The 21697-nt window shown below is 49.2% G+C and overlaps 1 protein-coding gene across 1 annotated transcript; it reads left to right on the forward strand.

Moving 5' to 3' along the window:
• On the forward strand, window positions 1–19059 carry F11R (F11 receptor). The gene is made up of 10 exons (XM_041003374.1): window positions 1–146; window positions 14710–14778; window positions 14901–15008; window positions 15196–15342; window positions 15592–15794; window positions 15923–16025; window positions 16131–16238; window positions 16474–16486; window positions 16777–16825; window positions 16920–19059. The coding sequence occupies exons 1-10, from the start codon at window positions 86–88 to the stop codon at window positions 16953–16955; spliced, it is 897 nt and encodes a 298-aa protein (XP_040859308.1). The 5' UTR covers window positions 1–85; the 3' UTR covers window positions 16956–19059.
• Window positions 19060–21697: the final 2638 nt, after the last annotated feature.

Below are 21697 nucleotides of genomic sequence, written 5' to 3' on the forward strand. Positions count from 1 at the left end.
CAGGAGTTTAGTCCCCGCGCTACGGTTCGCGAGGCTGTGTGTGTGCCCAGGGCTGCCGCGGCCGTCGATCGGGGGATTAATCGCGATGGGGACAAAGGCAGACGTCGGGAGGAAACAGTTGCTTCTCTTCACCTCGGCGGTGCTGTGTAAGTTCCCGGAGTTTCGGGAGGAATCAGTGGGTCGGGTCAGAGGGTGGAGGAGACGCTCCCCACGCCCCTTGCCCGCGGGAGAGGGAGGAGTTGGGCTATCTGTCGGCCTCACCCTCGTTTTGGCTTCCACCCCGTCTACCCCACCCCTCGCCACCCCGCGAGCGGCCGGCTCCCCTCCCCCCTGTGACCCCTCCCCTCACACGGCGCGGGTGGGGGAGGTGCCCATTCTGCACCCCGTTCGGCTTCGCGGGGAGAGTGGGGTTCCACTGCGCGGTCGGCAGGGGCTGGCGGGCGCCAGGACCCTCCTCACTGATGGCCACCCGGCCACCCGCGTCCGCGCGCACCCAGCACGCACGAATCACCCCAGGGGCGCGCGAGCCTCTCACCCCTGGCTCCCTGGGCTCCAGAAGGGTCCTCGGGGAGCGGGGGATGTCAAGGAGGTGGACCGGGATGGAAGTCGCCCTCCTGGGCTTTTTTTTTTTTTTGCTGATGGGGAGAGGGGTTCTCTAGTTACCGAGGTGGTTCGGGGAAGTGGATCTGGGTGGCGGGTCTGTAGAGGGCATTGGGTCGAAATCGGTGGATTCTCTGGACACACAGCCTTTGACGTTCCTTACTGGAACAACTTACCTGGCGGTTCTGGAGAAATGTTGTTCGGGGGACGGTTCCCTTGGCACAAGATGTGGTGTCCCTGGGTTGACTGGCTTGCGAGCTGCCATGCTGCCCTGCCCTGGCCGCATATCGGAGGGTTTGTTTCCTTTGTAAACTCCCTTCCCGGAGGAACAATGAGGCTCGCTTGCTGAGGCCTGCCTCTCTCTCCCTGGCTAGGTGTGTTTATGTGGGGCCGAGTGTGCAGTCTGTTGGTGCCTTCGTCGGCTGGTGTCGGCGCCGGCGTGCCTTTTCAGACGGACTCTTGAGGGTGTCTGTGCTTGTGGTGGTGTTGGCGTGTGTGCTGTATGCTTCTCTTTCCGCTCAAGGTTGCTGTCAAAATAATGAGTGGTTCCAATCGTCTTGGTGTTTTGCAGAGCAATTGTTTACTGCTTTGGAAGGCAGAAGTAGATTCTTTGCTCTCGAATTGGTTCCTGAGCCTTTACCCTTATCTCAAAGTCATAAACACATTGACTGTATTATGAGCAGTCAGATTCCCTCCCGATTTTACAGATAGGCAATCCTTTGGAGAAGGAAGTGACTTTAGCTCGATTAGAGGGTTGGAGGGAGAGTCTGGTGATCGAACTACAGCCCTCACTCTTCCCTGGATCCAGCATCTCTACTCCCCCACCCCCGCGGTCATGCCTTCCCACTAGGTTCTCTGGCTTCCTTCTCCCTTTTGTTTTACTCTTCCGTTTCCCTTTTTTAAATTTCCTTTCTTTCAGTACCCCTCATCTATTTTTGCTTCTGCCTGTATGTTTTTTTTTTAAAGAAGAGAGGGAGGGAAAGAGATCTTCTATCCCATGGTTCACTCCTGAAATGATCAAAATGGCCCAGCTTGGACCACGTCCAAGCCAGGGACCTGGAACTTCATCCAGCACTTGAACTAGGCTCATATGGGATGCCGGTGTGGCAGTTGGTGGCCTATTCTGCTGCCCCACAGTACCTGGCCCCTTCCTGTTTCTTAGCACTGGTAATGACACCTGTAGTGTTTTGGTTTAAAGCACTAAAGACTACCAACCAGTGTTGCCCCCACTACACTCACAAGTCTCTTCTGGGTCAGCGATTTGATACCTAACAGTTTTGATCGGTGACGTTACTTGTCTGGTTCTTGTCCCACAGCTACTTTCTCCCCACCCAGCCTTTCTTTACCTCTAATTTCCCATATTATTTATGGCAGTCCTACAATAATCACATCCTGGTGCCGAAAGGATTGTGCTAACAGTATTTTGAGCTTTGTTAAGTCTCCACAGAACCAAGCAATGGTGATTCAGAGGGACCCTGAAATGGTGTCACTTTTGCTTGGCAGGATGGTGGGTTCTGGATGTGGAGGAATAATAGCCTTGTCATAAATTATGATAGACCTGGGGTGGGGAGAGCGGATGAGGATGCAAAGGGACGCCAGGACCCCCGCCCCCGGCTCCAGCGTGCTTCCTGTCAGCTTTGTTTGTGATCCTAGGCTGGCTGATTAGTCTCATCTGTAAAACAGGAGTAATAATACATTCCTGTTCTTGTTGAAGATCAACAGGTATAATAGGCACATTACTTTTACAAGGAGGGATGATTGTTGGGAAGCCATTATCCCTTTCAGATTTTATGAGAACGAGAGCATGTCGTCCACAGAAGAGTGGGTCAGAGGAAATTGGGAGATCCTAAATGGCTGGAGCCCCAGTGTAGGGGCCCTTTCCTGGGGGACTGGTCTGTCCTCTGCTCCCAGGATGGCTGGAACATGTATATACAGATTGCCGCCATGTTCTCTCCTTCCCACCAGGGGTAGTTATCCTGTGGGTTCTGCCCACAGGGAGGAAGAAGAAAGGGTAAAATAGGATTGACCAGGCCAGCAGAAGGGGGTGGGGAGGGGTGCAGAGGCCAGATCCAGGGAGAGCTGGGCCCAGGAACAGTAAAGCTGCTGATCCAACCGTTCTTCCAGTTCCCTTTCCCTGGAGAACCTGCCCTTGCACAAGTTGAGCAGTTTCTCCCAGGCTGGAAAAGCATTGGGTAAGTCAGCTTTAGGCGTAATGGTGGGGGTGGGGAGTGCAGGAATGTGGGTTGGGGTGCTGCTGCCTGTTGCTCCCCTGCTTTGGGAACAGTTTCAAGTCCTGGTATTTCCTACTGAGAATTTGCACTCCAGCCCTTTCGGCTTTATGATGCAGGAACACTTAACACAAGGCTGTGGAGGCGTGAGTCATCGCTGTTCCCTCCACCCCCTCCACTTCCCGGGAGGAACGGTCCCCTCCCCCACACCTGATACTGGGCACAGGTAACCACTGGAAGTGGGATTTCCAGCGTCTCAGGCTCACTCTTTCCCTTTTTGTTCCAGAACACTTTCACTATGATAATGTTTTCCCTTTCAGTTTCTTTGTGTGGTTTATCTGGAGTCTATCCTCATTTTGGGATAGGCATGCTCTGGTTTGAAAAAAAATGCTTTTTAAGAATAGGTTAGTGGGATAGGCATTCAGCTCAGTGGTTGAGCTACTGCTTTGCTTGTAGCCCATATCAGCGGATGATGGTCCAAATCCTTTGTTGTTGTTGGTGGTGGGGGGGTGGTCGCTGCCATTCATATGGGAAACCTGGTTTGGGACCAGGGCGCCTGGCTTTGACTTGGCCCAGCCTTCTGTTGCAGGCGTTTGAGAACCAGCGGATGGAAACTGTGTGCCTCACTGCCTTTCAAATAAATAGAAATAAGTAGAATTTTGAGGTTTGATAGAATTTAACATGAAGCCCTTTGGTCTTGGGCTTTTTGTTCTTCTTGGGAGAAAAAAGAAATAGTTTAGTTGACAGGGTTGGAAAATCATAATGGTGGGAATGTTGGTCTCCTAAGTGTTCTGACACCCCCTACAGATTCCCCCCCCCCCCAGTTCTTCAGTGTTGTGTTATACAGATACAACTCCACAGAAAAATGCATTTGTTTCTCACTTTTCTTACGCAAGAAGAGGCATAGTGTGAACATTCTGTTGTGTCTTGCTTAGTTCATGTATCCTAGAGATCTTTTCATACTGACATTGGCATGGTGAACTTGACTCCTGGGGTCCACCTGCTCCCCCCACCCCAAGTAATTCAGCTGAGTCCAAGAGGTACTTGGAAAACAGAAATGACTGGCCCCACCCCTGCCTCCCCCCCCAAATGTAGACTGAAAATCTTATATACCTTTTTACATGTGATAGATTGGATTTTTTTTTTTTTTTTTTAATGTCTGTCAGCTCTAGGGAGAGACCCTGGGGATCTCTTAACTCAAACCTGTTTCCTTTCCAGAAGTTCAGGAAGGGGCTGCAGAAGCACTGACAGCATTGTGGAGGGTTGTGGCCGGGAGTTTTTCAGGCATTGAAAACCTGGAGTTCGTCTGCCTGGGACTGCCTGATAAGCAGAGTTTCTGTCTAAAGTCCAGTGTGTGTCTGTGTTTCACAATGTGGGGGAGGGACCAGAGGAAACAGCTGGCTGGCAGGAAGCAGGATGCCAGGCCTTTGGAGTGAGTCCTGGGTAGGCAGTAGGGAGATGAGTGAGGGAGGGGTGGAGCCAGGCCAGTAGAACTGGAAATTCTGCCAAGGGAGGGCCAGAGGGAGTGATGGAGTGAAAGCCTTCTGCCTTACACCACCATTACCGCTTTCCGTGGGCCCCTGAGAGCCGAGGCAAAAGGGCAGCCAAGTGTGACTGTTTAGACACAGCCGGGCCTGTTGGGCCTTCCAGAGCCATCCTCTTGCCCCTGCCTTCCTTATCTGTTCCATCTCCACCTCCAGAAAGGGCCTGCCAGCTGCGCATCTTCCTGGCCCGCTTGTACCTCCTGCTCTTTTCTGGCAAGGCTGGCCCTTGCAAGAGCTGTCTGACTCCACAAGATGATTGGGGGTAATGGGGGAGGGGGACCCCAGCAGGAGTGCTTCCAGCCTTGTGTTGCAACTCTTACATTCATTTGTTGATGTGAATGAAAGACCCCTGCTGTCAAGCTCCTTTGAGGAGAGCCAGAGTTAGTAAGTAAACTGTGGATAACTGGCTTGAGCTGGCTCTAGCTTCCTTGCAGCTGGAGGGTCTTATGCCCAGAAGGGAGGTTGGCATGAATTCTTAGACAACTAGAGGAGAGTCTGCCTGGCTGCCTGGCTGGCTTCCCTCCTTTGCCTTCCTTTCTTTTTAAATTCCCTTTTAAATAATTAACAAAACATGTAAGGAAAACAAAGGCTAGGGCCAGGATCCCATATGGGCACGAGTTCTAATCCCAGCAGCTCTGCTTCCCATCCAGCTCCCTGCTTGTGTCCTGGGGAAGCAGTCGAGGATAGCCCAAAACCTTGGGACCCTGCACCCATGTGGGAGACCCAGATGATGCTCCTGGCTCCTGGCTTCGGATTGGCTCAGCTCTGGCCGTTGCAGCCACTTGGGGAGTGAATCAACAGATGGAAACTCTTCCTCTCTATATCTGACTTTCCAATGAAAATAAATAAATCTTAAAAAAGAAAAAAGAAAGCAAAGGCTCTATTAATAAAGCTGGGGAAGGAAGCAGTTGTTGATTGGCCCTACATGGCCCTGGAGTGATTGTTTTTGAGTCCAGCTAAGCCTCTTGCTGTGATCACATTCTCCTTCCTGCCCGTGCTTTTGTGTGGCCCTTGAAGCATCTCCTTAAGGCACAACGTGCAGGGGGCTGGAGGGGGGCACATCTGGAACTAATATGCCTTTCTTTCTTTCTTTCTTTCTTTCTTTCTTTCTTTCTTTCTTTCTTTCTTTCTTTCTTTCTTTCTTTCTTTCTTTCTTTCTTCCTTTCTTCCTTCCTTTCTTCCTTTCTTTCTTTCTTTCTTTCTTTCTTTCTTTCTTTCTTTCTTTCTTTCTTTCTTTCTTTCTTTCTTCCTTCCTTCTTCCTTCCTTCCTTCCTTCCTTCCTTCCTTCCTTCCTTCCTTTCTTTCTTCCTTCCTTTCTTCTCTCTCTCTTCCTTCCTTCCTTCCTTCCTTTCTCTCTCTCTCTCTCTGTCTCTTTCTCTCCTTCTCCTTCTTTCTTTCTAAGAATTTATTCATTTTTCTGGGAAAGTCAGGTTTACAGAGAGAGAGAGATCTTCCATCTGCTGGTTTACTCCGCAAGTGGTCACATGGCTAGAGCTGAACCGATCCGGAGCCAGGAGGTTCCTCCAGGTCGCCACGTGGGTGCAGGGTCCTGAGGCTTTGGGTCTTCCTCTGCTGTTTTCTCAGTAGAGGATGGGAGCTGGATGAGAACTGGAGCAGCCAGGACAGGAATCGGTGCCCAAATGGGATCCTGGTGCTTGCAAGGTGAAGATTGAGCTGTTGTGCCAGGCCCTATCGTGCTGTTAGAAGAGTTGTAGGAGTGACCCAGGAGGGGGCTTAGGAACATCTGGGGAAATGTTAGTTGTTGCTGTTAATTTCATCAATGGTTTTCTTGGTCAAAATCAGTAGCAGTATGTGTTGAGAGTTTAGTTCTGCTGAGCTAAGAGTTTAGGATAAACATTGTTAAGGTCTTCAAGGATTATGCTTATTTTTTTGTTTTGTTTTCTAAAAAGAGTTATTTATTTATTTCAGAGGCAAAGTGACGCAATTTGTTGATTCACTCCCCAAGTGTCCTTAACAACCAGGTTTGAGTCACACAAAGCCAGGAACCCAGAGCGCTGTCTCCAGGACTCCTGTGTGGGTGGCAGGGTCTGAAATAGTTGCGCTACACGCACTGCCTTCCCTGAGGCGTTCCAGGAAAGTGCACTGAGGCAGAGAAGCCTGGGACCAGCTGGCATTCTGATATGGAATGTGAGCGCACCAAGCAGAGGCTTAAGTCGCTGCACCACAACACATACTCTGTGTTCAATTTTCCATCTGCAGATGAGTTATTGTTCCTTCTTAGCTCATGCTTGCGTCTAGCAGACTCCAGCAGAATGTGCATTGCTGATGCCTGCTTAGATTATTCAGTTTGTTAGGACTGCCAAGTAAATCATACAGCGGCAGAAAGTTGTGTTCTTACTATTCTGAATGCTGAAGAGCCAAGTTCAAGGTTGTCCCGGCCAGCTGAGCCAGTAGCATGGACACGGCGAGGGTCTGGGAATCAGACACCGACAGGAGACCAGTAGTGGTGGAAGAGGTCTCTCTCAGCCTCCCTTTAATTCAGCCATATATACTTATCCCCCAAGCCTCTAGCAGAACAATCGGATGCTAATGAGTCTGACAGGCCAGGTGCCACTAGCCTCCAAGCCCATTTCCTGCAGGAGCGAAGCTTAACAAATGCTAATCAACTCCTTAGCTCACAACACAAGGTGTTGGTAGGGTTGGTATCCTCTGAGACCTCCCTCTGGTCTGTTTACCTGGTCCACCTACTGTGTGTGCACAGCAGTGGAGTCTCTAACCTGTTATTAGTAGAACACCACTCAGGTTGGATCAGGGCATGCCCTAATAGTTTCATTTTCATTTAATTACCCCACTAATGGCAGTATCTCCCCACACAGTCATCTTGTAAGGTGCTGACCCTGGGTCTTGCATATATTCTGGGAAAGCAGAAAGAACCTTACACCACCTGGGAGATTGCCTCTTCAGAAAGAGCCACGCGCTAGCCATGTGCTCTTCAGCTGGGCCTGTTGGAAGTTTCTTGGTTGCCCTGGCAGTCAGCAAGATACTGGAGCTGTTTTAAGTGGATTCAGTCTTTCCTCTTCTTTCTGATTTTTTTCAGCTCTTGCATTAGAAGATCTCTTGGTATTTTTTCTTTTAGTTCCATACACATTTCCTGGGAGGGTACACAACCTGCCTGGGAGAAACCCGTTATGTGTGCCAACATTTATGGACATGTTGCAGCCCAAGTGTGGGAAGCAGTCACTTTGACCCTCTACTTCCACCAAAAAAAAAAAAAAAGTCAAGTGGAATTATCCATAGGCAGACTTCAATTTTGAAAACAATGAAGCTTTTTTTTTTTTGTATAGACAGTTGGTCTGTAAAGAAATTAAGTGGGGGGACTGGTACGGTGGCCTAGCAGCTAAAGTCCCGCCTTGATCGCACCACGATCCCATATGGGCCCCGGTTCTAAACCTGGCAGCCCCACTTCCCTTCCAGCTTCCTGCTTGTGGCCTGGGAAAGCAGTCGAGGACAGCCCAAAGCCTTGGGACCCTGCAAACCTGTGTGGGAGACCTGGAGGAGGTTTCTGGCTCCTGGCTTCAGATCGACTCAGCTCCAGCCATTGCGGCTGCTAGAGGAATGAATCATCAGAGATCTTCCTCTCTCTCCTCCTTTCTGTATATCTGACTTTGCAATAAAAATAAATAAATAAAATTTAAAAAAAGAAATTGTGGTATGGGTGTTTGATGTCTTACTACATTTTTTTTTTTTTAAGATTTATTTATTTTTACTGGAAGGTCAGAAATACAGAGAGGAGGAAAGAGAGAGAAGCTCTTCTGTCCGCTAATTTACTCTGTGGATCAGCCAACACGCTGGGCCCATGATTGCATTTTCTGTTGTCAAAGATTTAATTACTTATTTTAGTGGCTGAGGGAGGTGTGTATTCAGCACGGGTTCGCTCTCTAGCCAAGGCGAGACCCGCCTGAAACAGGGACTCTGGAGCTTCATCCAGGACTCCATGTGACTTTTGTGGATGTTGGAGGAATGAGTCAGTGGATAGAAGATCTCTCTCCATGTGTCAAACTACCTTTTGAATAAATGAACTTTTATTGTTATTATTTTATTGGAGAGTCAGATTTATAGAGAAAAGGAGAGGCGGGTCTTCTGTCTGCTGAATTACTCCCCAAGTGGCTGCAATGGCCAGAGCTGAGCTGATTCAGAGCCAGGAGCCAGGAGGAGCCTCCTCCAGGTCTTTCATGTTGGTGCAGGGTCCCAAGGCTTTGGGCTATCCTCGACTGCTTTCCCTGGCCACAGACAGAGAGCTGGATGGGAAGTGAAACATCCGCAAAACTGGCATCCATAAGGGGTCCTGGTGCAGGCAATATTGAACAAACTTATTGAATGCCAGCTTGTAGCAGGCATTATGCTGAGTGAAGTTCTCACAGTAATAAACAACTGTGGTTCTTGCTCTTTGGGGATGTGCTTCTGTAGGGGAGGCGTTGCCCATGCAGAGACCTTGGGGAGAGGGAGAAAGTCAGTGCGTTGCCTGTGTTGCTGGTCAGTGAAAGCCTAGGAGAGCCTTCTGGCTGTAGTGAGGTCATTTCCCAGAAACGGGGGAATACCCATCAGCTCAAGAAGGATGGGCTGTTGCGCACAGCACACCCAGTGTAAGGACAGGTCAGGAAACAGCTCTGGCTTTGCTCGGGATTGGAGGTTTTGTTTTGCTAGAGAGTGCACTGCCACAGGAGAGTGGGGTAGTGAAGATGACAAACTTATCATAGTGTCAGTGTTAGAATGTTCTTACCTAGCTGAAAATTTGCATTTTATTATATAGGTACTCTGGAAGCATCAAAAGCTTGACGTTGGTGTCAGATTTGTGTTTTTAAGAAGGCTGTACTGTATGAAGTTACCTTAGAAAGTTCATTGTCACAATGTGAAGTTTATTTTCAAATGAAATTCTGAAATCTATGCATAATTTTAGAAATAGTTTGCATGTTCCATGAAGTTTCCATGAAGGGCCCTTTTTATGCATGGATTCTGAAATTTTTTCTGAATCAAAATAAATTTGACTTGGCATTCTGTTCTCCGGTGAATTTTTGGAAGTATTCATGTAGGATGCAGGCCTGGCTCCAGCTGCACTGCATCACCTGCAGAGCCTTCATTTCCCCACGTAGAAAATGCAAGTGGGGCAGGCATTATAGCACAGTGTCTTTTTTCTTTTTTTTTTTTTTAAGATTTATTTATTTGGGCCCGGCGCGGTGGCGCAAGTGGTTAAGGTCCTCGCCTAGCACGCCCGGGATCCCATATGGGCGCCGGTTCTAATCCCGGCAGCCCCGCTTCCCTTCCAGCTCCCTGCCTGTGGCCCGGGAAAGCAGTCGAGGACGGCCCAAGGCTTTGGGACCCTGCACCTGCGTGGGAGACCCGGAAGAGGCTCCTGGCTTCGGATCGGCATAGTATCGGCCCGTTGCGCTCACTTGGGGAGTGAATCATCGGATGGAAGATCTTCCTCTCTGTCTCTCCTCTCTGTATATCCGCCTTTCCAATGAGAAAATAATAAAAATAAATCTTTAAAAAAAAAAAAAAAAGATTTATTTATTTATTGGAAAGTCAGATATACAGAGAGGAGGAGAGACATATAGAGGAAGATCTTCCGTCCGATGATTCACTCCCCAAGTTACCGCAATGGCTGGTATTGTGCTGATCTGGAGCCAGGAGCCAGGAACCTCCTCCAGGTTTCCCATGTGGGTGCAAGGTCCCAAAGTATTGGGCTGTCCTTGACTGCCCTCCAAGGCATAGGCAGGGAGCTGGCTGGGAAGTGGAGCCACCGGGACTAGAACCAGCGCTCGTATGGGATCCTGGGTGCGATCAAGGCGAGGACTTTAGCCGCTAGGCCACGCCGCCGGGTCCAGCACAGTGTCTTAAGCCTTTCGTTGTGGTGCCCACATCCCACATTGGAGTGCTGGTTCAAATCCCAGCTACTCCATTTCAAGCGCAGCTCCCTGTTAATGCTGTTGGGAAACAGCAGCTGATGAGTTCTTGAGTTCCTGCCACTTCCATGGGAAAGTTGGATGGAATTCCTGGCTCCTGGCTTTGGCCTGGCCCAGTCCTGGCTTTTGTCATCATTTGGGGAGTGAACACATAGATGGAAGAACTCACTGGCTCCCCCTCTGTCACTATTCCTTGCAAAAATAAGTAAACAAAGAAGCCCTTCAGAGGAAAAATCATCCCCTGGCACAGGTGGTACAAGTTTCTGTAAGCGTTGCATAAAGATGAACTCTTGGTCTGGTGGTGGGATGGAGGATGGTTTCTCTGTCCGTGGGCTCAGAACCTATTGATGCTTTTACCTTTGTGTTTTTTCTTTTTGTGAGCTTAGCGGAAATTAAACTTCACGATGGGAAAGAAGGAATTTTCTTCTCTTTCTGTTGACCACATGTGTTAAGACATTTCTATGTGTATAATGTGGCACACAGAGGCTCAAAGTTACGTGCAAAGGGAAGCCGTGATGGGGAAGGGAAGTGTGACATGAATGAGAATGCAGGAAAACTGGCCATCCTGGTGTAGATGGGATTTGCTGCGAGAAAGCCAGCCCTTAGCTCTGCTGGGCCATTTGTGAAGGTTCTAGAATAGTCAGCATTTCCTAGGGGGAGAAGAGATTGGGTGGGCTGGAGTTTGGGCATTTCTTAGGCAATATTTATATTTTTTTGTCCTGTTGAAAGAAACTTTGGAGCCAGAGGTCATGTGGATCTGTGTTGTGGCTCAGCAGGTTGAGCAACTACCTGTGGCAGTGGTATCCTACATGAGCGTTTATTCGAGTCCTGGCTGTTCCACTTCCCCTACAACTCCATGATATCGCCCACTTTACAGATGGATAAACAGATTCAAAGTGACTAAGGGGCTTGCTTAGGTTTATACCCTGGTGAGTAAGAGAGTCTGGGTTTGAATATAGGCAGTCCAGTTCCAGAGGCGTTATATGCTCAAGAATAAGGGATATGTGGGTTCTGATGGCTGAGTTGTCCTGGGGGTTTGGGGTCATAGGGAGGGCATGGTGATCAGGCTGCACTTGGCTTCTTGAGGTGATGCAGAGTTGAATGTTAGGCTCAGGCAGGCCACCGCAGCCATAGGTGGTTCTGCATCCAGGAGAGCTGAATGCTGCTGTGTTTTACAAATAAACAAGGCAAGCCCAGGCTGGGTCATGGCAGTCAGAATGAATGAGAAGAGGGATCTGCCAGTCATCCAGTATGCTTTATGTGTCCTTGAATGTGGAGTACTTCTTGAGCATGTTTTGGATCTGATGAGCTGAGGTGATGTGAAGCAACACTTTTGTTACAGTCAAACACAATGGAACAATCAGATTCATACATCGTGGTGTGTGTGTGTGTATTGAGAGAGAAAGCAAGAGAGTGAGTGTATCTTTAGTTCAAAACTGGTTTTGTCTTAATTAGATGCTGCTTTAGATTTGGGTGGTGTCGCAGCTTGGGTTCCAGGGAGGCTGACTCTGAAATGTCAGTTGTCACAGAAGACAATTTATTGGGGAATGCTCCTGGGATTTGCTCTGTGGAAAGGGTAGAGTTAGAGAAAGAGAGGAAGGGAGGGAGGGAGATGTTCTATCAGTCCCCAAATGGCCTCAATGGCCAGGGATAGACCAGGCGAAGCTAGGGGTACATAGGTACAGGGGCCGAAACACTTGGCCAATTCTCCACTTTTCTATGCACATTAGCAGGGATCTGGATTGGAAATAGAGTAGCCAGGACAAAAACCAGTGCACATGTGGAAACCAGCACTGCAAGTGGCTACTTAGCGGCTGCAATGGAGCTGTGCTGATCTGAAGCCAGAAGCCCAGAGCCTCTTCTGGGTCTCCCTGGCAGGTGCAGAGTCCGAAGGCATTGGGCTGTCCTTGACCACCTTCCTGGGCCATAAGCAGGGAGCTGGATGGGAAGTGGAACAGCCAAAACACAAACTGGCGCCTGTGTGGAATGCTGGTGCATGCAAAGGAAGGTTTTTAGCCACTAAGCTACCTACCATGCCAGGCCCCGGATACTATACTTCTGATACACTTCCCTGTTGGTGCACCTGGGAAAGCAGTGGAATATGGTATAAGTGTTTGGGTCTCTGTACCCACAGGGGAGTCCCAGATCAAGTTCTTTCCTGGATTTGGCCCAAGTCATCCTTAACCACTGTGGGTCTCTGGGGAGTGAAGCAAGGGGTGAAGATTCCCTCTCCCCGTGCCATAACTCTGTCTTTCCATAAATCTTCTTTTAAAAAGTAATGACAAGTATACAAAGTAATACTAATGGAAATCATGTATCGATAAAGTGGGCCTGACTTTTGAAAGCATGACATTTTGTTACATAGTTTATCTCCATTAAACTGGGGACTTCCCTGAGAAGCAGCTGTGTTTTGAGACATATTGCTTCCTCATCTGTGTAGTGAGAGAAGTAATGATTAGCAGCACAGATTTACCGTGTTGTTATGTCAGATTGAAATAAGTTTTTTTTTTTAAAGATTTATTTATTTTTTATTACAAAGTCAGATATACAAAGAGGAGGAGAGACAGGGGAGAAGATCTTCCGTCCGATGCTGTGCCAATCCGAAGCCAGGAACCAGGAATTTCTTCCGGGTCTCCCCACGGATGCAGGGTCACAAAGCTTTGGGCCATCCTCGATTGCTTTCTCAGGCCACAAGCAGGGAGCTGGGAGGGAAGTGGAGCTGCCAGGTTTAGAACCAGCGCCCATATGGGATCCCGGCACATTCAAGGCGAGGACTTAAGCCGCTAGGCCACGCCGCTGAGCCCTAAAATAAGTTTTATTAATTTTTTTTATTATTTTTTTATTGGAAAGGCGGATATACAGAGAGGAGAGACAGAGAGGAAGATCTTCCATCCGATGATTCACTCCCCAAGTGAGCGCAACGGCTGATACTATGCCAATCCGAAGCCGGGAGCCTCTTCCGGGTCTCCCACGCGGGTGCAGGGTCCCAAAGCTTTGGGCTGTCCTCTGCTGCTTTCCCGGGCCACAGGCAGGGAGCTGGAAGGGAAGCGGGGCTGCCGGGATTAGAACCGGCGCCCATGTGGGATCCCCGGGCGTGCAAGGTGAGGACCTTAACCACCTGCGCCACCGTGCCGGGCCCAAGTTTTATTAATTTTTAAGACATATTTTATTTGAAAGGCAGAGTTACAGACTGGTTCACTCCCTAAGTGGCCACAGTGGCTGAAGCCATCTGCTGTGACTCCCACTGGGTCTCCTCCGTCTTGGGCCAGCATCTCCTGATTCCAGGCATGTTGGTGACACTGGACTGGACATGAAGCAGCTGGGTCTTGGCACCGATACATCCATGAGCAGCTGAAACTGCTGTGCCTCAATTCTTGCCCCTGAAATGAGTGTATTTTAAAGCATGGTCTAAACATAACATGAAGAGGAGCAAAGGGGAGGCTGAAGGACTTCAGTGCATCTTACTCACATTTCAGATGAGGACAAGGAATCTCAGAGGTTGAGAGCCCAGAGTTACGTAAGTAAGGGAAAAATGTACTCCAGCAGACAGGCTGGCATCACACTTATCTAGAGAGCTAGGGCTCCAATTCTAAGCCATAAATAAAAGTATACTTAGTGAATTTGAGTTTTGAAAATAGGAATGAGGGTAATCGTGTCTGTGCTGGTTTATAGCTACTTTGTGTGATTCTAGAATCCTCTTGGCACTGGGTTCTTTGGCATATTTGGGACCCATCTTGTGGCCCAGATGCTCCTCCCCCATCTTGTTTAATTAGCCTCCTGGCTCCTCGCTTCCCCTGTCCACCTATGCCATAGTGCCTTTTGTTTTCTTGGCAAATTTATTATGAAGTGATGAAAGCCCAGTCCCGACTCCACCTCAGATAGGGAGGTGTGGTCCTAGGCACGTATCTTTGCTGCTTCTAGTCTCAGTTCCTTGTGTCAAACTGGGGTGACCAGCTTTGCCTGCTGTTCTGTCTTGATTGGTTCAGAGATCAGTGTACCAGTTTCACGTGATGTAGTGAAAAGTCCTTTAGAAAGCACCCAGGGTCCCCAGTGTGGCGTATTCCCCTCCCTCCTCCTGCCTTCCCTTTCCCTGCCTTGCCTCCAACACTGCTGGCTGCCTTCCAGGATTGTCTTGACAAATGGCTGCAATCATTGGTTAAGAAGCTTCCTCTGAACCACTCTTGAGTTGCTCTTGGAGTAGTATGTTCATTAGCTCACTGAGAGTCATAGAAGAAACCATTGAAAGGAAAGAAATTGCACGAGAAAGGAGTGTTTGATTTCCATGGATGGACTTCTGACCTGCTGGAAGCCATGATAAGATCATGATGAGAGGATGTGAGACCGCGAGTAGCTTGCATGTTCCCGCACAGCTGTTCACTGGGTCTAATGGGTCTCCCCATCTTTCATTCTCAGGCTCCTTGGTGTGGGGCAAGGGTACAGTCTACACTTCTGAACCTGACGTCAGAATTGCAGAAAATAAACGTGAGTTGGGAGGGGCTGTGGAGTGGGCGGTAGGGTGGGTGTGAGGTGAGCGGGTTCCAGAGCCTGGGAGGTCATCCATTATGGGGGCCATTCCCATCTTCTCCTGTTGGCCCTGTGTGTAGCCGTCAAGCTACCCTGTACCTACTCTGGCTTCTCCAATCCCCGTGTGGAGTGGAAATTTGTGCAAGGCTCAACCACAAGTCTTGTCTGCTACAACAACAAGATCACAGGTAAGTTGTTCTATCTCCTTCCACGCTTGGTTTGCGCCTGGGCTCCAGGGGAAGGCCAGGTCTCCTTGGCCTTCTCTTCCCCTTTGTGGAGGGAGAGGAGGACCTGTATACACCTTGTGCCGTCTTCATCAGCTTCTCTTGGCTTTCAGTTCACTCTGCTCTGCCTCTGCTTTCTCCCTCTTGGTAGCTTCCTATGAGGATCGAGTTACCTTCTCGCCAAGTGGCATCAGCTTCAGTACCGTGACCCGGAAAGACACCGGGACGTATACTTGTATGGTTTCTGAGGATAACGGCAACAACTATGGGGAGGTCACCATCCAGCTCACTGTGCTTGGTACGTGTACAGATCTGTATGAGCCTGAAATTCAGTGCTTTCCAGACCCTGCTAAACTCTGGGGCCCATTGATGGTCAGGGTGCCTGTGGTGTCAAATTTGGAGTCAGTATTGCCCCATGTTGCCTGGCTGGGTATAAATTAAGGGAGGGATAGCTACAGCGATTGGATGCGATGTCATCCTAGGCTGTGACTTATGTTCAAGCAACACTCCCTACCCTTGTGTCAGCTCCTCTTTCTCTCTCTCCTAGTGCCCCCATCCAAGCCTACAGTCAACATCCCTTCATCCGCCACCATTGGGAACCGGGCAGTGCTGACTTGCTCAGAACCAGATGGTTCCCCACCCTCAGAATACACTTGGTTTAAGGATGGGACAGTGATGCCTACAGATCCCAAGAACAACCGTGCCTTCAGCAACTCTTCCTATACTCTGGACCCCAAGACAGGGGAGCTGGTATGGATGGGAGTGGAAGATGTGTGGGAATCGCTGAGCAAGCAACAAATTGAACAAGTCAGGGTAGGAGACATCGAAGACAAGTTCTTGGCTTTTTTAAGCAGAAAACCAATTTTTTTTTTTTTTAGATTTTTGATCCCGTGTCAGCCTCTGATACTGGAGAATACACTTGTCAGGCACAGAATGGTTTTGGGTCACCTATGATGTCAGATGCTGTACGCATGGATGCTGGTGAGTGACAATGTGGTAGGGGCTTGGGTTTAGACCTGGCGTAGTGATGTTGTTAGTACCAAGGGTGAGCATTCGGGGGCCTGACCTCTTGTTTGTGCTTCACAGTGGAACTGAATGTGGGGGGCATCGTGGCAGCTGTCCTGGTGACACTGATTCTCCTTGGACTCTTGATTGGAGGCATCTGGTATGCCTATAGCCGAGGCTACTTTGACAGTAAGTGTCCACCCCTGAAGGCCATCCTTTGCATTGCCACTGGCCCAGCCATTGGTTCATGGGTGTTGAGTACCGATTCTGGCACTTTGTCTTTGGGTGTGGGTGTTTTCCCGTAAAGAGCATGGGTTACTTGATAGCATATATCAGGTGCCACATAACAGCTGCCATCACCTGTGCCATGTTGTCTTCTGCCCTGCTGACACTCCTGATACCATTTTTTTCCCTCCTCTTCCAGGAACAAAGAAAGGGTGAGTGGAAGGAAGGCTGTCTTGGGATCTGCTGAAGTTGAGAACACGCATGCCTGTGGTTTGCAGTGTGGGCACAGGGGAATGGGCTGGAGAGGGAGGCAGTCGGCTTGTAGGGAAGACTTTGGGATTTTTTCTGCTGTTTGTAGTGGCCCTGGGCTTGTCCTGTCTCCTTTTGTGCAACCTCCCTGCTGAGCCCTTCCCTAAAGTTCTTGGTTCTGGCCTCTGATGTTGGTAAGGAGAGGTCAGAGCACGTGGGGGACTTGAGTCTTCATCTTTGATCTTATCCACAGGACCTCCAGTAAGAAGGTCATTTACAGCCAGCCTACTGCCCGAAGTGAGGTGAGTAGAATGCTGTGGGGAAGGGAGGTATTTGGGGGATTATTGGCTGAAAAAACTACAGAGTTGACTGTTTTTTTTTTTTTTTTCCCTCCAGGGTGAATTCAAACAGACCTCATCATTCCTGGTGTGACTCTGGTCTGGCTCCTCTCCTGTCCTCAGTGCTTGCCTTACTCCGGTGCTACTAGACTCTGGCCCCTGACATCTGTAGTTTTCACAGGATGCCTTACATTGTCTTCTACACCCCACGGTCCCCCACTGTCATCTCAGTTAGGATGTGTTTTTTTAATAATGTCAGCACGTGCCCCTTTTTCCCTTGTGCCCTCTCTTCCACTCCTGCTGCAGCCAAGTGGCCTGAGGCTGCTTCAAGTCCTCTTTCTTTGTCCTACAAGGGATCAGGCAGGAATCCTGGGTGTTCCTGTTGACTCTCTTCTAAGCAGACATTGGGAGTAGTGGGAGTGACGGGGCTCCCCGAAATCTGCAGTCACCACCCACTTGGCCTGCAGTGGCTTCTGCATAGGTTTTCCTCCTGATGAGGGCCAGCGTCAGCTGTTCTGGAGTGGGGATGGGAAGCTGGAGCTGCTGCAACGGTTGTTGGTGGACGATGTCTGGAGCCCACCCTGCTGTCTCCTCACTGGAAGTGCCACGAGGAACCTTCAGTCCGGTCCCATGCCTGAACATAAGCAGACTGTGCCTGTAGGAAAGCCTGAGCTTTTGTTGCGGAGAGCATGATAAACGCTCAGGGGACATGGAGTGAGAAAAATTTCAAACTACTGATCAAAAGGAAAGCGAGCTGGAGTTGATGGCTCAGGTCGTTCCCCTTCCCTGGGCTGGAACAACTGGACAGATCCTCTTAAGATGTGTCCGTGGGACTGGGTATGGTAGTATTGGTGGAGCCCGTGCGTGTGTGTGTGTGTGTGTGTGTGTGTGTGTATGGTAGTTTTGGCAGAGTCCCTCTGTGTGTGTGTATGTGTGTATGGCAGTGTTGGCAGAGTCCCTTTGTGCGTGTGTGTGTGTGTGTGTGTTAGCTATGTGCTGAAATTGGATGAAGTTGGAGGGTATCTTTGCTCTTCAGTGCGATTGTGTTTCTGTATGTTTATGTTAACTGGATGTCAGAAATAAAAAGTTGACTTGTCAAAGGTTCTTTTTGTGGGAAATTGGAGACAAGAAAACTCGGAGCATCCCTGAGCTCCTCTGTGCAAACAGGAAGACATCATCCTAGCAGCCTGGGGCTGGTTCCCAGGGTGCTGTCGTGCCCCACTTCCTGTTTCCTGTCTCAAGGCAGGGCTGCTTCCTGGAGCCCTCTAACAGCCAGGCCTTCCTCCGGCTCGATGAGGGTCCTTGAGGGTGAAGCTGATGCCCTGTTCTGGCCTTGTGCTTTCCCTGTGGCAGGAGACTGTCCCCTCCTTCTACCTGCCCAGCCAAGTTTACTAATGGGCTTCTCTGAGGCTATAGACATAGCTGCATCAGGGCCGAGCGAGGATTTCTCAGATCATTTGGAGAACTTCTGTAGTTTGAACTAGTAACTAGTGCTTTATTTGGTGGGTGGGGTTCACGAGAGAATAGAGCATGCTAAATAGGACGGGACTGGTTGTCATTGGTTACCTCATTCCCTTCCCATCAGGAACCTTCTCTGCCCCTTAGATTTCTATTTCCACCTTCCACAGTTCCTCAATCTATTTATTAGGGAGCAAGAGGGCAAATAAAGGGTGGACTTCATCTCATTTCTTTCTGTGGAGCGTGAGTGCCACTTCGCCATGTACTGTACCTCTATCTGAGAACCCCTAGCAGAATTTGAGCTTTCTATTAAAAATACAAAAGCAAAAACAAACTGACAAGAAAGAAAACAACAAAACTAAGGGTCATGCACCAGGAGCAAAAAAAAAAATATTTCCACAGGAAATAAAATCCAAGCCAATAAGTAAAAAGGAAATCATGGTATGGTTCAGTAGGGATGAGAATTTTGAAATATGTTCTGGTTGTGTGTCTTGCTTGTGAGACTGGGTGGGAGGGAGAGGGGAGAAGCCATGGGGAGAGCAGATGGGTCCTGACTTCTCTAAGTGTTGGTTCCTTACCTGCAAAGCGATTTGTGGTGTGAATGAGTCACTTGGAGCCAGCCCTGGAATTCACCTCTCTGGCTTGCAAGAGCCCCCTTGCAGTTGGAAAACACCTTGTCTGCTCCGTTTTAGAATGTCAGAACTTAATTTTTTGTAATAAATGTTTATTTTTCACATTGAGTTTGTTTAACTCCTGAAGTTCTGTGTGAAGATGATGGGGACTGCTCAAGCGACTCGAATATCCAAACTTCCTGGTAACCATTTACTAAGAGATTAAGGATATCCTTCCTTCCATACTCTTACTAGCTACATTTTTTTCCCCCTTAAGTTTTATATATATATATATAAGATTTATTTTATTTTTATTGGAAAGGCGGATATACAGAGAGGAGGAGAGACAGAGAGGAAGATCTTCCATCCGATTATTAACTCCCCAAGTGAGCGCAACTGCCAGTGCTGTGCCGATATGAAGCTGGGATCCAGGAACTTCTTCCAGGTCTCCCACGCGAGTGCAGGGTCCCAAGGCTTTGGACCATCCTCCACTGCTTTCCCAGGCCACAAGCAGGGAGCTGGATGGGAAGTGGAGCTGCTGGGTTTAGAACTGGCGCCCACATGGGATCCTGGGCGCATTCAAAGCGAGGACCCCAGCCACCAGGCCACGCCGCCGGGCTAAAATAGAGGGAAGTGGGGAGATAGAGAGACAGATCTCCCATCCACTGGTTTATTCCTGAAATGGTCAGAGATGGTGCTGTTCTGAAACCAGGAGCCAGGAGGATCCTCTAGGTCTCCCATGTGGGTGCAGGGCTGCAAGCATTTGAGCCATCTGCTGCTGCTTTCTCGGGGAGCTGGATCAGAATTGGAACAACCAGCACCCGAACTGGTGCCCACATACAATACCAGTGCTGGAGGTGGCAACGTTACCTGCTTGGCCACAGCACTGATAGTTACTGGTTCCTGATAGTTACTTTTTTTTTTTTTTTAAGATTTTATTATTGGAAATTCAGATTTATGGAAAGGAGACACAGAAAAGTCTTCCATCTACTGGTTTATTGCCCAAATGGCCTTGATGGCTGGGGCTGAACCACTGCAAAGCCAGAAGCCAGGGGCTTCCTCCAGATCTCCCACTTGGGTGCCAAGTCCCAAGGCTTTGGGCCGTCCTCACCTGCTTTCCCAGGCCACAAACAGGCAGCTGGAAGGGAAATAGCTGGGACATGAACTGGTGCCTGTATGGAATCCTGGCTCATGCCAGGCAAAGACTTTAGCTACTAGGCTACCGTCCTGGGCCCTGACAGTTTTTAATTTAGCTTTTTTCCATTGGCTTGTGCTAGAATGGGAGTGATCCTAAAATGGACATTTTCTTTTTCCTTTTTAAAGTTTATGTTTAATGATGTTTACATAGTTGATTATGGTGGAGGGGGTTGAGAATTAGAGGAAAGCGGGTAAGACCATTGTTTCCAAATTTTTTTTTCTATCCTCTATCTGGGAAAGGAGGGAGATGAGGGGAAAAGCTGCACCCAGCCTCCCAACTGCCTCAGTATTCAGGGATAGACAGCGGCCACCTGATGTCATCCCAGGGCCCCCATGTGGAGGATGCTCCAAGGGTTCTGCTCAAGTGGGTTTTTTTTTTTTTTTTTTAAGATTTATTTTTATTGCAAAGTCAGATATATAGAGAGGAGGAGAGACAGAAATATCTTCCGTCCAATGATTCCCCAAGTGGCTGCAACAGCCAGTGCTGCACCAATCCAAAGCCAGGAGCCAGGGTCTTCCTCCAGATCTCTCATGCTGGTGCAGGGTCCCAAGGCTTTAGGCCATCCTCAACTGCTTTCCCAGGCCACAAGTGGGGAGTTGAATGGGAAGAGGAGCTGCCAGGATTGGAACCGGTGCGTTCAAGGTAAGGACTTTAGCTGCTAGGCCATCGCACTGGGCCCCCAAGTGATTTTGATAGTTGTGAAATGCTGTCAATCTCGCCAATCCAAGGATGAGGAAACTTCCAATGATCATCGGCTGACATAATTGACCTTAGAGTCTACACTCACCCAGTTCTTTCCTGTCATTGGCTGGGGTAGCTGTATAATTTGTTCTGCCCTCCTTCCTCTGCTATGGTGCCAGATGTCCTCTGTAGGGGCTAATGGACTGCCATATCCTCCATGTGCACCTGGGTATGCTTGTCCACTGCTTGGTCTAAATGACTTGAGGAGGCCTGGCTCTGACACATGCACTCCACGGTCAGACCACAGATCCTGCGATTCTCCGCATGGTTGGAGTTCTGCGTTCAGTGGTTCAGTGGGGGTAAATCCCTGTAGAAACCTTGTCTAAGGTAATTCACAACCTGACTCGTGGGTGCTTGCCAGTATGGACTCCGGCAGCCCGTCACCCACATCGGCTTATGCACACACTGGCAGTTGCAATTACTGGGTCAGTTTTCTCTCCAGCCCTGTCTCTTAGGTAAATCAATGGATGCTGTGGCCCAACCCATCCCTGCCCACCACACACTCGCCCTCATGTACGTCAGCGGGAGCTGCAGCCTAGATGGAGTAACCTCCACTAGCCTGTGTTTGCCAGTATGTGTAACGGACTGGTCTAGTCTGTCTCGCATCCCATACAGCGCTTTACACATCAATGGTATTGAAGCCTAGCTCAACCCAACTGACCCAACTATCTAGCCCACAGTCATACCAGTGGATGCCACCACCTGTCTAGCCAGGCCCACCCCCTGCCCTGGTTCTCATGCTCACCAGTGGGAGTTACAACCCATCAGAGAGATGCCCAGTTTTCCTCCTGGGCCCACTCCAATTCCCAGATCTTTCATTCTCCGGGT

This window comes from Ochotona curzoniae, unplaced genomic scaffold (genome assembly GCF_017591425.1).
Source record: "Ochotona curzoniae isolate NIBS_2020 unplaced genomic scaffold, NIBS_Ocur_1.0 scaffold_2683, whole genome shotgun sequence".
In the NCBI taxonomy this organism is placed as follows: domain Eukaryota; kingdom Metazoa; phylum Chordata; class Mammalia; order Lagomorpha; family Ochotonidae; genus Ochotona; species Ochotona curzoniae.